This window comes from Labrus bergylta, chromosome 16 (genome assembly GCF_963930695.1).
Source record: "Labrus bergylta chromosome 16, fLabBer1.1, whole genome shotgun sequence".
NCBI classification, from domain to species: domain Eukaryota; kingdom Metazoa; phylum Chordata; class Actinopteri; order Labriformes; family Labridae; genus Labrus; species Labrus bergylta.
In genome coordinates, this window is record NC_089210.1 from 790928 (window position 1) to 806648 (window position 15721).

General features: G+C 45.9%; 2 protein-coding genes across 7 annotated transcripts in view; one reads left to right on the forward strand and one right to left on the reverse strand.

The window, feature by feature from the left end:
- Window positions 1-433: 433 nt before the first annotated feature.
- LOC110005381 (uncharacterized) lies at window positions 434-8762 on the forward strand. 4 transcript variants are annotated; one of them, XM_065964421.1, is made up of 10 exons: window positions 434-947; window positions 1259-1399; window positions 2409-2527; window positions 2784-2955; window positions 3036-3154; window positions 3898-6631; window positions 6713-6805; window positions 7220-7305; window positions 7629-7697; window positions 8641-8762. In XM_065964421.1, exons 1-9 carry the CDS (start codon window positions 485-487, stop codon window positions 7677-7679), a joined length of 3978 nt encoding a protein of 1325 aa, XP_065820493.1. In that variant the 5' UTR covers window positions 434-484; the 3' UTR covers window positions 7680-7697; window positions 8641-8762. The 4 variants fall into 4 exon arrangements, with proteins under 4 accessions (XP_065820493.1, XP_065820494.1, XP_020516400.2 ...); XM_065964422.1 differs by having other exon boundaries at window positions 7632-7697; XM_020660744.3 differs by lacking the exon at window positions 6713-6805.
- The window catches only part of zgc:65811 (uncharacterized protein LOC393524 homolog), an 8266-nt gene continuing 1299 nt past the window's right edge, over window positions 8755-15721 (reverse strand). Inside the window, exons 3-10 of one of the 3 annotated variants that reach the window (XM_065964435.1) lie at window positions 14718-14823; window positions 14064-14161; window positions 12557-12631; window positions 12369-12470; window positions 11614-11703; window positions 11444-11527; window positions 10331-10575; window positions 8755-9242 (exon numbers count right to left, since the gene is read on the reverse strand). In XM_065964435.1, the coding sequence (XP_065820507.1) occupies window positions 10360-10575; window positions 11444-11527; window positions 11614-11703; window positions 12369-12470; window positions 12557-12631; window positions 14064-14161; window positions 14718-14823 (771 nt within the window). In that variant the 3' untranslated portion in view covers window positions 8755-9242; window positions 10331-10359. Of the gene's footprint in view, window positions 10576-11443; window positions 11528-11613; window positions 11704-12368; window positions 12471-12556; window positions 12632-14063; window positions 14162-14717; window positions 14824-15721 lie in introns of all 3 variants that reach the window. The other 2 variants (XM_065964434.1, XM_065964436.1) reach the window with 2 other exon arrangements.

Genomic DNA, 15721 nt, shown 5'->3' on the forward strand with positions numbered 1-15721 from the left:
TCGTTTCTCAACCTTTAAAAAGTTTTCATTATTTTAATTAAATTTTTAAAATACATTTCAGTTAAAAGGGAAGTTAAGGTGTCTTTGAACAGGTACATTTATTGATTGATATTTGAACGCTTGAGTTCCCTTTCTCGTAAATTTTCCACAACAATGACGCCATGTTTTCATATTATTATTATTATAAATGAATATCTACTCTTTGGGACTTAAATACCGTATATCATAAAAGGTTTTTTTTCCCCGTCATTAATTATTGGGGCCACGTTTTTTCTTTTTGGGCCTACCTACCGTAAATCCCTGAGTAGACACGCATCATTGTGTTGAAGTGGCGTTTGGCTGGTTTGCCTGCGGCGCAATTAAGTCTAATCATCCCTGAACAGGTGTTTCGGTGTTTCATCAGGAAGTCTATAAAAGCTGTGCAGCCGTGTCCTCTGTCCTCTGTCCCAGTGTTTTAGTGCGCACAGAGAAACTCTTACTAACAATGCATTTAAAACAAACAGGATACTGTGTCGGTTTCTTTCTCGTTTATACCTTCATTACAATGATTTCACTTACAGGAGGCAGGTGTGCTGCTCATTTCTCACAACCTCCATCTCATTTAGCTTTTCATGATGACGAGAGCAACGATTTAACAACAAGAGGCCTCAGAAAGCTGCAGAGCTTCAACTCCAGGCAGAAAGAACAAAAAAACAGAAATGTGACAGAGACTGAAAGCTCGAGAAGAAGAAGGACATTTAAACCCATCATGACCAACAAAAGGTCCAGAAAGAGGGACACGGTGCAGCAAACTGAAGGGAGGTGGAGGTTTTCTTTATCTGAACCTCCACAGGAAGGCTGCAGCGAGGGCAACATCCAGACCACCACCCGCGGAAAGTTCACCATCACGGGTCAACTGGAAGCAAACAGCCCCAACACAGGCTACCAGTCTGATTCTGCTGTTTCAGGTGAGTTCTGTTAACTTCCTTTTCTTCACAGAATCCCCCCCCCCCCCTTTTCTATCAATAATGATGGTTTCTGTCAGTTAACCCACACAATACTAAATACCCTCTCTGCTAAGGTGTTTCATGGAGTGATTCGGACTCTTAAATATTACCTTTTGTACTTGAAATAAAAAACCAGAGCACCAAAGTGTCATGTTGTGTTGTTTAAAATGTGTTTTTGTATCTTTAACTGAAGCTGCTGCTTTGAAGGACAAAGACCCAGCAGATCAGACACCTTTTCCTCTGAGCTGTTAGATGGTTTGTTTGCTTTCTAGTCCAGTCTCAGGTTGTCCAGCAGAGGGTTAAAGATCATCAGGTGAGCTGGCTGAGCCTGCAGCCTGAGGTGGAGTGTGGAGAGAAGGTGATGACGCTGACTGTGAGGAGGAGAAGAGCTGCACAGCTGCTGCTGGACCGAGGTAACATCACGACTCCTCCTGGAACTAAAGAATCCAGCTAATCTGAGGTAGTAACTCTGTGCAGAGGACAGGCATGCCATTTAAACAAGCCACAAAAAAAGTTTACTGATCTTCTTCTTCAGGGGTCAGTTGGTGTCTAAATCCATACATTCATGTTGATAGGCAACTTTTCAGTCATTATTCTTTATATAAACTAAACAACTGTCTTTAAAGGAGCAGTATGTAACTCTGACACCTAGTGTTCAAAATGGGTACTGCAGTCTAAATTCTAAACATCATAGAGAGCTGTCTCCCCCCCCCCCCTCTCTAGAGTGGATGCTCACTCAGGTCACCATGTGGTGGACTCTGAAGCTTCAGTGTTTATCCAGCTCTGCATGGGTCTGTAAACCTTTCTGTGTTCTAACCTCTCTCCATTTTTCAAAAGCATCTCCAATATTGATCCTAGTTTGAGCACGTTTCTGCTCGTGGAGCTTATTAGAAACATGCAGAGGCTTTTTAGGTCGGGTACAATCACTTCTATCTGAACCACTTCTCTTGACCGCTTCCATCGCTGCAACACCTGTTGACCTGATAACTGCTCTCATATCTGACAAACAGAGGGGTGTCCAAAACGGCCGTGTGGGGGTGTGTCTTAAAAGCGCCTACCTTCTCTGGTCCAAACAAATCCAGAGCATTCAGGAGCAGAATCTAAAGTTAGAAGGAGGACATACTGGCTGCTGCATTGTTGTCAGAGAAGCCAGCACTTCAACATAGCATGTTTCCTGAATGATCAGATAGTAAGATACCTTTATCATCTCACTCTCTACACAGCTCACTGAGCGGACCTGTAAGTTGTTTTTATTGTTCCTATTGTTTGCTTTGTGTTTGATATCTCAGATGATTTTAATGTTGAGGTTTACTCTTCATATTGTGAAGTGATTTATTGATTTTTTTTTATGTCATCAAATGACACTTTAGACCGTTTATGTCTTCATGAGATTTAAGTCGTGGTGTTGTTTTTGCGTCTCAGATAACGAGTCGCCCGTGCCGCTGACCCAGCTGCCCCCTCAGTGTGGTTACTCCGTCCAGGCCTCGTGGAAAGATCTCCGTCTGATGGCTGAGTACGACGCCTGCCACGTCATACAGGAGGTACAGAGACATAAATCATCACTGCAGACATAAACCAACTTCCTCGTTCTACTTAAGGGCGACTTTCTGAGTTTCAGATCATTTAGATTTTTCAGCTTTTTTTTTTCTTTTTGATTTCCACCAAATATTAAGACTCCTGCTTTGACTGTTCAGGTATCATGTTTTTTAAGGGTCAAGTTTCCCCTTCCTGTGCTGAAGCAAAATCACAACAGTCCTAAAAAAAAAAAAGACTGAATAAAATGTAAATGTTTTGCAGGACGACCACTTTGTGTTGCCTCTGCTGTGGAGAGGGACTCCGGTCAGGATGTCGTGCCCCTCCCCTCAAATGGAGCCAGAGGCCACAGCTCCGTCCTCGCTCTGCTGCTCCCCCTACAGCCTGACAGTCAAACTGCAGGGAGTGACTGACACTTGGGAGCTGAGAGTAGACGGTAAAAACCATAGAGTACTTTTTTAATAACTCTGTGATGATGCTCTGTCTCTGTGTGACCTCTGATGTGTTTCCTGTCAGTCAGAGGAGAGTGGACTCCTTTAGTGACACTAGTCGAGCAGTGCGGCTACACTGTGGCGGGACACGATGCTGAGGTCATCATCACCGCTCCATATGTTACATGTGGAATCACTGTCAAGGTAGGATTCAGAATATTCACCATGAAGGAGATGACTCAATCACATCATGTTGTGACAGTTTTAATGGGCAAGACTTTTCCTATAATTTTTCTTTGTTTTCTGGGGTGCCATCCGGGCTGTCCCTGGTCATATGTCGTTTCGTTTGTTCACAACACTTATTGAAGAAAGAAAAAAACAACACAAAGGATGTTAAAGTATTAAACTGAACCACCTTATAAATAATAAGAATATAACAGAAACTGCCACACAGGTTCACTTCAATAAATCATTTTTTGTATTGGGTAACAGAAAAATATATTAACAGCAACTCTGATCAAAACAAAATATTTTCAGTCCCTCTCTCTTCCAGTGGTAAAACAATCAACAAAAATGATCCTTTTCCAGGCCCTTGATGTTAAGTTTAAAAAAATCAGTCTTTCTGGGTCAAAAATAAAATAGAGTCCAAAAGAAATAATAGTCTGTTCAGTTCAAAAACAAAATAACAGTCAGGCCAGAGAGCTGTAGTCAGCGGTCTGTGAATTGAACCGGCTGTCCCTGTAGCACACTAAAGTACACAGGGCGTCCACCAGATGTGTGCTTTCATATCATCTAATTCTCCTCTTTAAGTCCAAATATCAAAATGTTTTTCTTCCTGTAAATTAATCAAATTGCAAGCTGCAAACATGGAATGAAAATCATGTTGCATGTTAAATACTGACTCCATCTTTTCCTAAACATCCTGACAGAGCCGATCTTTCTTTCAGGATGGAAAACACACCATTTCTCTTCAGATCAGAGGGAAGACGTTCACTCTGGCCTGTCCCGTCTCTCCCTCGTTGACCCTGCAGCAGGCAAAGCCATGGGCTCCACCTTTCTACCTGGCCCCGCCTTTCTACCCCCACCCGAGATACCACTACACATATCCTCCTCATGGTGCCAGAAACCCTCCCACTCCTGAACCCACACTGAGCCCACAGGCTCCGCCTCCCAATGACCATCAGGCTCTCTACTCTGACACGCCTCCTTTAAGGGATTATTATAACCGTTTTGGTGTCCATGTTTCTCCACCAGCTGCAGACCGTGAGGAGGACTCCGATAAGGAGCATCCAGATCTGCAGCAGGAGCAAGAAAAGCAGCCAGAGATGCACCCTGCTGCACGCTCTGCCTCCTCAGAAACTCCTCAAGCTGAAGCGCCTCCCATGCAGCAGCATGCCTTCAGTCAGTACTACCACTACTATAACCACCCTAAAATCCCTCTTACAGGCCAACCTGAAGTCCCCGATCCTGGACCTGAGGTGCCAAAACAACCATCTGATCATAATTTATCCCCGAGCGTTGAGCCGTCTGAGGCTCCCTCTTCTCCTTCACCTCCTCCAGGAAGTCCTGAATTCACTCATAAAACCCCCGAACATGAAACCGCTCATCCTCCTCTTCCTCCACCACCGTATCCGGACCACTACTTCTATTACTTTCCACAAACTGACCGAGGCGAGGCCGAAAAATCGTCTCTTCTCAATCCAAAAATAGACGATCAAAACTCAGAATCGGGCATCTTTCCTGCTGATAACTTGAAGGAAGACGACTTGGATCCTTGGATCATCGACTTAGATCCTCGGACCATCGACTTAGCTCTTCAGACTGACGACTTGGATCCTCAGACCATCGACTTGGATCCTCGGACCATCAACTTAGATCCTCGGACCGACGACTTGGATCCTCAGACCATCGACTTGGATCCTCAGACCGACGACTTAGATCCTCAGACCACCGACTTGGATCCTCAGACCACCGACTTGGATCCTCAGACCGACGACTTGGATCCTCAGACCGATGACTTGGCTCCTCAGACCACCGACTTGGATCCTCAGACCGACGACTTGGATCCTCAGACCATCGACTTACATCTTCAGACCGATGACTTGGATCCTCAGACCACCGACTTGGATACTCAGACCGACGACTTGGATCCTCAGACCACCGACTTGGATCCTCAGACCACCGACTTGGATACTCAGACCGACGACTTGGATCCTCAGACCACCGACTTGGATACTCAGACCGACGACTTGGATCCTCAGACCATCGACTTACATCTTCAGACCGATGACTTGGATCCTCAGACCACCGACTTGGATCCTCAGACCGACGACTTGGATCCTCAGACCACCGACTTGGATCCTCAGACCACCGACTTGGATACTCAGACCGACGACTTGGATCCTCAGACCACCGACTTGGATACTCAGACCGACGACTTGGATACTCAGACCGACGACTTGGATACTCAGACCACCGACTTGGATACTCAGACCGACGACTTGGATCCTCAGACCACCGACTTGGATCCTCAGACCGACGACTTGGATCCTCAGACCGACGACTTGGATACTCAGACCGACGACTTGGATACTCAGACCGACGACTTGGATCCTCAGACCACCGACTTGGATACTCAGACCACCGACTTGGATACTCAGACCGACGACTTGGATCCTCAGACCGACGACTTGGATACTCAGACCGACGACTTGGATACTCAGACCACCGACTTGGATACTCAGACCACCGACTTGGATACTCAGACCGACGACTTGGATCCTCAGACCGACAACTTGGATACTCAGACCGACAACTTGGATCCTCAGACCGACAACTTGGATACTCAGACCGACAACTTGGATCCTCAGACCATCGACTTGGATACTCAGACCGACAACTTGGATACTCAGACCGACAACTTGGATACTCAGACCGACAACTTGGATCCTCAGACCGACGACTTGGATCCTCAGACCGACGACTTGGATCCTCAGACCGACGACTTGGATCCTCAGACCGACGACTTGGATACTCAGACCGACGACTTGGATACTCAGACCGACGAGTCGCACTCAGATGAAATTATTAACTTTGGAAATAAACGTGCAGAACGGAGTAAAACTCCAGTTTTACCTGCAGAAGAATATGATGTTAAAGAAGTAGAGGTAGCCCCCGACCCCCACAGTTACCCCGCTACATCGTCATCATCCAGCCACCACCCCCCCTTTTATCCATTCTACCTCCACTCTGATTACTTTAACCACTCGTATTCTGTAGCCGAGAGTTCGCTCAGCGATCACGATCGAGAATCGGCAGCTTCATCCGAACAAGATTTAGCCCCCCTGCTTCAAGCTACCTCCTCTCCACCACACCATCTACCCTATCAGACCCCTCCCTCACCCACAGAACCAACGCATGATGTTCAAAAGGTCCACCCACATCCTTACTACTCCAACCACCACCTCTACGATCAGCCAGGAGTGTCTGCAGACGACCAGGAGCATCACCCTGCAGGATCTCTGCCTCCGTCGCACTCTGACTACAGCGGGATGGATCGCTTGTTTCCTCGTGCACAGGCAGGATCTCCCAGCATGCATCAGCAGTTGCGCACCCTTTATTCCCATTATATCAATCAGCAGCATCCTGATGAAGATGAGGGTCAAGATGGTGAAAACAAAGGTAAATACTTAAGGTCAGGTTGAAGCTGTGAAAATATTCAGTCATCTTAACGAACGATCTCTTCTGTGTGTTTTCTCTCAGACCCTCTCAAAGTCGACTCGTACGCTCCCTCCACCTCACCCTGTGGTCACATGTCATATATCGACTGTTTGTACTCAAAGCTCCTCAAAACATGTGTGTGAAGTTTCTTGTTCTAAATCCACTCTGATCCTGTATTTGATCGTGTCTATAATCCCCTCTATTTCAGCCCTGCTCAGAACAGGCTGTTTCTGTGTCTGTACCTTTAAATATGTAAATGAGCTGTGTCTGACCACGCCCCCTCTCTGGAAGGGCTTGGGTATCTCGGTGCTTTCTCGCTCAATGTCCTATTGTTTACGGTGAGAAGGCAGACTCACAGGGCAGAACAAACACCTAGCTGTGGGAGTGTCACCCACCTGGGGGAGGGGCTACTGCCCTTTGTGATGTCATGAAGGGGAAATCTCCTAACAGGCTGTTTGAGCACACATTTTGAGTCATTCATCTTTTTGTTTTCATGTATTTTTTCATTAGGCTTTAGTTTTAACCTTTGTTCTGTTTGTGAGCCCTCAGACTGCTCATGGAGACCCCATGTCATCTTCATGGTGCCTGACTTTGCGATGGAGCACACGGCGGTGTCTCCTGGTGACCCCTCAGAGGTCAGTGATGTGGAGTCTAACTCAGAAGGTTCATTGAACGTCACGCAGATTCACACAGCAGCCTTCAGCTACAAAGCAGCCAGTGTACCAAACCAAATTCCAACGATTGGAATTACTGAACTCCCTGTGCAACCTGATTGGCTGGCTTTGACCCCTCTCATGATTGGTGACTGTCGTCACCATCATTCATGCTTCCTGCGTGGACAGATCGATGTGACACACAGTGACCTTTCATTGAGCAGTATGTTGATGAAGCGTAGACTGAGCTCATTCTTGTTTTTGCTCCTGACTGTTTTAAAAAAATGTTGTGAACTATCTTCCAGCAGGTGGTTGATCAGACAGGTGAACATCTGTTTGAAGCTCATGATGCCTGATGAGAACTCTCCGATCAGGTACGGCACGATTAGTTAAAGGATATGTTGGTTGAACTTTCCTCGTTTATATAAAGACAAAATGACGCCCAGTGAAGGAACCTCGGCTTAAGACAAACTCCTGCTACGTCATTGTTCACATACTGCTCGATGTACAACGCGTCACTGGAGGATTCCTCTAGCGCAGGGGTGGGGAAACTGGCGGCTCCCCATCAACCCTCAACGTGGCCCTAAGGTCAATTTTTACATATCAATTAATTGGAAACACCTGCCATGAAAACCAGAAATATGTTCATAATATTATTTGATCAAAGGTATATGTTGAGTTAAATTTGAGACATCATTTGGCCCCCTGGCAGTGAGAATTAAAGGATTTGTGATTTTTTTTTTTTCATCCAGCAGATGTCGCCCTTCAGCACCAGCATGAAACCAAAACAACTTGTGCTGCATTGTTGTGTTAGCATGCTAATGCTAGCGATCTTTATTATGCTGGTATCTTCACACTGCATGTAAATTTACCTGAAATGAGTGTGATCTGCTGCTTTCAAAATCATGCTAGTTTTGGTAAATTACTAACTCTGACTTTGTTTGAGTCATGGATCATTAAAAAACCTCACTCAGAATACAACACCATTACATGATTTACTTGCACGTTGCTCTTTATAGATTTATTTCTTGTTTACTGCACATAGTTCTGTTTACATCTGTTAGTCTGATCACTGTCCACTTATATTTACTCTTTTTATATTTTGTATTTAAGTTGTATTTAAATTGACACTTTATATTTTAGGTTTAAAATGTTTCGTCTACCTGCACTCTTTACTGCTGTGTGCCTTCGCCCCCTGGGGACAAGTATTATTTAGAATTGAATTAAATTGATGTTTCTGCTACAGGGGGCTCAGAGGTAAAACCTGATCCCCGCTCCTTCCTGTCATCACTGCGCTCACCTCTCTTCTCTTCACAGGTCTCACTCCTCCTGACGAGGCGGGGAAGAAAAACTCTTCAGCTGCTCTCGTGTTTGTTTTGATTGAAATAAAGAACGGAGTGAAAAAAAACAAAAAACACCCTCCATGAAAGATTTCTTTAAAGAAAGTTGAGCTTTATTAACAGACTAGTGCAAAGCAGACAAACAACATGAAGAAAGATTTTCAGTGTGTGCGTCAGTTTGTTCTGAACATGAAGCGTTTCCCTCGATGTCGAGCCGATAATCAGCCCGTCAGGTTAGAAATGATTCTGATTAAGTGTCATTACAAGCAGCAAACGTGATTCTACTCGACTATTTCCCGTCTTCACAGCCGGTCCGCTCACGAACATAGCGTGACGATAAAGGACGGGAAAAAAAACAAAAACATTTTAAACTGTAAAGCGGGGACCATCAGTTGTTCACTAACGGAAACATTCCTGTAAAGTTTTCTGGTTCTGGTTGAACCTGACGACTCGTGAAGAAGAGTGACCTCCTCCTCCTCCTCGCCCTCCTCAGTACACGGCCCCGTAGTACGCTTTGACCTCCTCCTGCACCGTGCGGAGCTGCTTCAGGAGGACGATGGAGCACACCAGAGCGATGACCTGCCGTGTGAAGAGAGAGAGGGGGGTGGGGGTGAGGACGAGGTGGGGGAGAAAGCTGGATCACCTCCAGGATCAACCACAGCCGCTGAATGAGAGCGTGCACTAAGATCACAGATCAGAACTACAGAGAAGAAAAGTGTTTTTAGAAAGATCCAACCCTTTAAGATCCCCACAGGGGGGCACCAAGACCCTCACAATCTGAGAGACCCCCGTCTGTGTTGGGGTCTTTAGGTTCATGTTGAGGTCTTTAGGGTCTTGTTGGGGTTTTACGAGTCTTTAGGGTCGTAAGGGATTTTACAGTGGTGTTGGGGTGTTTGGAGTCGTGTTGGGGTCTTAAGGGCACTTTTGGGTCTTGTTGGTGTCTTTAGGGTCTTATTGAGGTCTTTAGGGGCCTTTAGGGTCGTGTTGAGTTCTTTAGGGGTCTTAAGGGTCGTGTTGGGGTCTTTAGGGTCTTGTTGAGGTCTTTAGGGGCCTTTAGGGTCGTGTTGGGGTCTTTAGGGTCTTGTTGAGGTCTTTCGGGGCCTTTAGGGTCGTGTTGAGTTCTTTAGGGGTCTTAAGGGTCGTGTTGGGGTCTTTAGGGGCCTTTAGGGTCGTGTTGGGGTCTTTAGGGTCGTGTTGGGGTCTTAAGGGTCGTGTTGAGTTCTTTAGGGGTCTTTCGGGGTCTTTAGGGTCGTGTTGGGGTCTTGTTGGGGTCTTTAGGGTCGTGTTGGGGTCTTAAGGGTCATGTTGAGTTCTTTAGGGGTCTTTCGGGGTCTTAAGGGTCGTGTTGGGGTCTTTAGGGGCCTTTAGGGTCGTGTTGGGGTCTTGTTGGGGTCTTTAGGGTCGTGTTGGGGTCTTAAGGGTCGTGTTGGGGTCTTTAGGGGCCTTTAGGGTCGTGTTGGGGTCTTGTTGGGGTCTTTAGGGTCGTGTTGGGGTCTTAAGGGTCGTGTTGAGTTCTTTAGGGGTCTTTCGGGGTCTTTAGGGTCGTGTTGGGGTCTTTAGGGTCTTGTTGGGGTCTTTCAGGTTGGATCTTTCCTTCACAGAAAGCAGGACCCTCCATCCATGCAGAGAGAAGCTGAACACATGAAAGCATCATGGCGTGCTCTTACAGACTAAGATCAGGACAGAGGGGAAAGGACTAAGCCTGAGTCAGAGAAGCCACAGTGAGGGGGGTGAAGACCACGGGCTCCTGGTCGGGGTTGGGGTACGAGACGGAGAAAAAGTCCTGCTGCTGTGAGGGTGGAGGGTTAGCCAGCTGCACGGGAGAGGACTGAGTCAGGATGATGTACTGAGAGGTGGAGGAGACCTGAGTGATCTTTGATCTGAGAATGGAGCTGCAAATCAGAGCTACGACCTTCATGACCCCGAAGAGAAACAGAAGAAGAAGAAGAAGAAGAGCATTAAAGAGAGGCGGAGGGAGGAGAGTTAGAGGACACACATTACAACATGGACTAACACATGATGAACAAAACAGACTTCAGATCAGTCACAGAGTCCCTGCAGGGCCGGGCGTGGTTCTAAAAAAACGTTGTGGTGAATCAAGGCGACGCTGGTGAACGTTGGATTATCTGATGAGAGCAGTCGAACGCCACGTTCCGTTCACCAGAGCGACCACGCCCCCATTCGGCTGAAAAAACGACCCCTGACAAAGTGTTTCTATATAACTCTGATCACAGTGTGGGCTCGTTTGTCGGCCATTCAGCTGCGGTTTTTTTTTTAAGATACTGTTGCCATGGAGACAACGCGCACGTGCAGCGCTTTAATTCTTAAACGCTTCTTAAAGCGCTTTCGAGGACACAGCCAGCGCAAAAAAAGAAAACACCAAGTGAGGTGGACAAAAGGTTATCTTTTCCATTAACTGCCATTCATTCAGAAAGGGGGCGGAGCCTGCATCGTTTGGACAGAGTACTCTGATTGGTTGCTTGCCTCAACAGGAAGGTTGATTATCAGTAAAGGAAGCTCCTCTGATACCTCTGAGAATAGAGATGCTAGTTTCAGTTTGTCCGTTAACAAATCGACTTATTTCACTGTTAATCCTTTTCAGCTTCTTCAAACAGCTAACAGGCTAACAGCTAACAGGCTAACAGCTAACATGCTAAAGCAGTGTCGTGTTGAACACTGAGTTTCCTCCTCTGCTCCGGCTGGTGTCCGTTTGTCTGTCGGCTCTTTCACATGTTTTCTCAAAGTGTAGAGAAGTGCAGCGTGTTGGAACATTTTCCTACCAGCAGGGATCCAGTTCCCACAAAGATCCCGAGCATCAGCGGAGCTTGACTGTCAAACTTTGAGCTGATGACCTGAGGACAGTTCTGCAGGACGGAGAGGACAAACTGTTAGTGACTCGTCACAAAGATACCGATTCTTTTTTCTTAACGGGATAAATGCATCGACCTACAGGCATGATGAGGTGCTCGCTGAAGGAGTCTGGTTTGGGGCACTTCAGAGTCTCGACCACCGGGACCCCCGTCACTCCACAGCAGTGAAGCTACGAGAGAGGAGGACATTAAAGGAGCAGTTCAGGGTTTTTGAAGAGGGGTCGTTTGAGGCATCAGATTTCTTTATATGAAGTCTTTATATGTTTCAAAGTTAAATATATAAATCAAGTCTCTCCTCTGAAAATAACTCTGTGAGTCATGACTGTCTACAATGGGTGTAACACCCGAGTCCCACTGTCTGTGATGCTTTCAGAGTTTTCAGAGTCCTATCTTCACTTTGTTTACATCGCCAGGACGGCCGGCTGACTCCTCCCCTCGTGTATAAAAGTTGTTTAATTGAGGGACTAGAGAAAAGAAGAATAACATACTGTACTCACTGCTTAACTGTGTTTCTAGATCACGCTCATTTCAGGTAAATTTACATGCAGTGTGAAGATACCAGCATAATAAAGATCACTAGCATTAGCATGCTAACACAACAATGCAGCGCCAGTTGTTTTGGTTTCATGCTGGTGCTCAAGGGCGACATCTGCTGGATCAAAAGATTACATAGAAAGCCTTTAAAATCAACGGTGCAGAAAAAAAAGCAGACGAAGTCTTAGTGATTCTGATCCTGCAGGGGGCGCTGGAGTCCCATCGATGGCGGTTCATTAAGACCAGAACACTTTAGCATTAAACTTCTCTGATTGTCAAACTGAGAGGAGTTTGTTGTTACCATCTCTTGGATGAATGTGAGAGTCACTTGGACGACGGGGTCTCCGTTGGTCACGTACAGAGCGTACAGGCTGCTGTAAAACTCTGCGATACGCTGCCCGACCTGAACATCAAAGAAACACAAAACGTCACCGACAGGAGGAAGAATCCTGTCTGATCACATTTCATCAGTTCTTCATTCCGGCTCACCTCGACTCTCTGGGTGTAAGTGATCACTCCGATCCCGATAGCAGCTATGGCCAGAAGAGTCAGAAGAACGTTGAACTGAAAAAAGAAACACACACACACACACACACACACACACACACACACACACACACACACACACACACACACGGTTAGACATTGCAGATATTTACATGAACAAATCTCCAAAAGGCTCCAACAGCACAAACGCTGCTGATGTAAAGCAGAGCAGCCGTGTTAACTTCAGGTATCACCATGGGCGGTTCCTGTAACACTGAGCTTGGTCCCCCCTGTGGTCACCCCTCCAAAAGGAAGAGCCCCCCCCTCCCCCCCCTAACAACACATACACAGTATTTGACTCGAGGTCTCAACTGTCCCATGGTATTTTATGTTGTTATTTAATGATGTGCGCTATTATATTGCGATCATCTTTTTCTATTTTCCACCTGGTTTAATGTTCCCCTCTGACAAAACAACTGGCCCCAGTTTGGCCCCCCAGTAAAAGTGGTCTAGAACCCCCACTGGGTATCACTAAAGCTCTGACGTCTTCCTGAGATGAAAACTCCTCAAAAAAAGTTTGGAAATGTTACTTTGGTCAATTATTTTGCCTCTTTAATAATCCTAATTGGTGTTGTATTTTATATCGTTGGAAAGCCTGATTAGTCACCTTTACAACGAGGTTCAACTTGTAAGGCTCGTGCACGCTTGGAATGAGCAACACAGCTAAACGTGTGGTTAGCGCCCTCAACAAAATGTGCCAAAATAACCCCCTGAAATCTTCTGTTGGTATTCACTCCTGTTTGAGTTTCTTTGTAGAATGGATGATTGCACTCTCCCACATTAATAAGGTGAAAACAACACACATTGGGCATTTGTACACTTCATTTATTTGACAGTGTCAGGGACCTCAGTAGCGTGTGGTACAACACCTGTAGCAGCCACACACCTGGCAGAACAGAACACCAACAGAAGAACATTTCAGGGGGTTTTGGCACATTTTTTTTGGGCTCTACTCACGTTTAGCTGTGTTGCTCGTTCCACAAATGCACGATCCTTACACATTATACTTCAATTTCAAGGTGACTAATCAGGCTTTCCAACGATATAAAAAAAACACAAATCAGTTTTATTAAAGGGGCCAAATAACACTTCCAAACTTTGTTTTGAGGAGTTTATTTGAGGTGTTTTTGTGGAGATTTTGAAATGAGATTTCAATTCTGTTTCTATAATTTCAGTGGAAAGCGGAACCAAGAGAGTGACTACGCAAACAGACCGCATCCTGAACCAACACCTGGTTAATTCAGACGTTTCCATTACGCCATATCTGATGAAAACAAGACACCAGCTGTTTCCAAGAATCACTAAAGTGGAGGAGAAACATCCAGCTTGCACCAGTTTGTATCGTGGAAAAAGAGGCGTTAGATATTACACAAGAGACTAAAATAAAGACTTGGCAGTTGCTTCACTCTTCAAGGAAGTGAGCGTGTAAACAAAGAAAAGAAGGTCTTACCACTTGCAGAGCACATCTCTTCTCGTTGCACGCTCCGTAATCCCCAAAAACGACCACGAACAGCATCACAGAGCCGAGCGTGATCAGGACCGTCACAGCTGAGAGAGAGGGAGAGAAAGGTAGAAAAGAGAGGGAGAGGGAGAGACAGAGAAAGAGAGAGGGAGACAGACAGAGAGAGGTAGAAAAGAGAGGTAGAGAGAGAGGTAGAAAAGAGAGGGAGAGAGAGAGAGGTAGAGAGAGGGAGAGAGAGAGGTAGAGAGAGAGGTAGAAAGAGAGAGAGAGGTAGAGAGAGAGAGAGAGAGAGGGAGAGAGAGAGGTAGAGAGAGAGGTAGAAAGAGAGGTAGAGAGAGAGGGAGAGAGAGAGGGAGAGAGAGAGAGAGGGGGAGAGAGAGAGAGAGAGAGAGAGAGAGGTAGAGAGAGAGGTAGAAAGAGAGGTAGAGAGAGAGAGAGAGAGAGAGAGAGAGGGAGAGGGAGAGAGAGAGAGAGGGACAGAGAGAGAGAGAGGGAGAGAGAGAGGTAGAAAGAGAGGTAGAAAGAGAGAGGTAGAGAGAGAGAGAGAGAGAGAGAGAGAGAGAGAGAGAGAGGGGGAGAGGCTCAACATCTTCTCACTCTTTTGGGATTAAAGACTCTCTCTTGTACATCATGACCTCTGACCTATTACGAACGTGGTCGAGCTGAGGGCGTCTATTTCAAAGATTCCTCTGGTGTTGTCACTGAACCTCAGCCACAGACCCAACCCGAGGAAGGCGAACCCGACTATCTGCAAAAAAAACAACAACACAGAAATGAAACTAAACCACAAGCCCCACGAGCAGCACGCTGACATCTCTGCAACGCTGTTCAACATCCTCAAACATTCAAAGCTCGTCTGTGATTTGTTGACTTGTTTTTATTGTTTTTATCGTTCACAGGAGTCATACACGTCGAAATCAACCCTCCGCACATTACCTCATCTATTACATCATCATTACATGGAGTCTGTTTTCAAAGCAGGTCACATGCCAACATTCAAATACATGCAAATCATTTGTATCATAATCCAAAATGGGGAGCTGGTCGACAAAGACGCCCACCATGTCAGTTTTTTTTTTTTTTTGAACATGCAGTGTTTCTGCTTTCCTCTAAAGGTGCGCTGCTTCAGCTGCTGCCGCCTTTTGCACCTGCGGGCCACCGTAGATACGGAGTGTAATAATAATTATGAAACAGCCTGGATACAATAAGAGGAACACACACTGATTCATTATTAGGGATGTGAAGATTAAATCGTGATAAATAGATTCAAAGGTGTCAAGATTCACATCTGTACTGTGAAAAATGAATCTCAGTAACATGGGGAGAAGCTGCAGAGTGAGATTTAGAAACTGATGAGGACGCACCACTGTCTTTTAAATCAGAGGTGAGGAAGTGTTTTGGCTTCACCGAGACAGAAAAGGAAAGAGGTGAGAGGATAACAGATGAGACAGAAACTGTGTGCAGATATTTCAAGAAGACGGGGAAGTACAGAAACAGAACGACCAACATGATGCAGCACGTTGAGACAACAAAAACATGAAGAGGCCAAACCACGCTGACAAGCTGTTGCTGCTTCTCATGGTAATGTCTTTTTGTTTTCTTGATTGCTTATGTCACTATGTGCGTCTACCTCTGATGATGTTGTG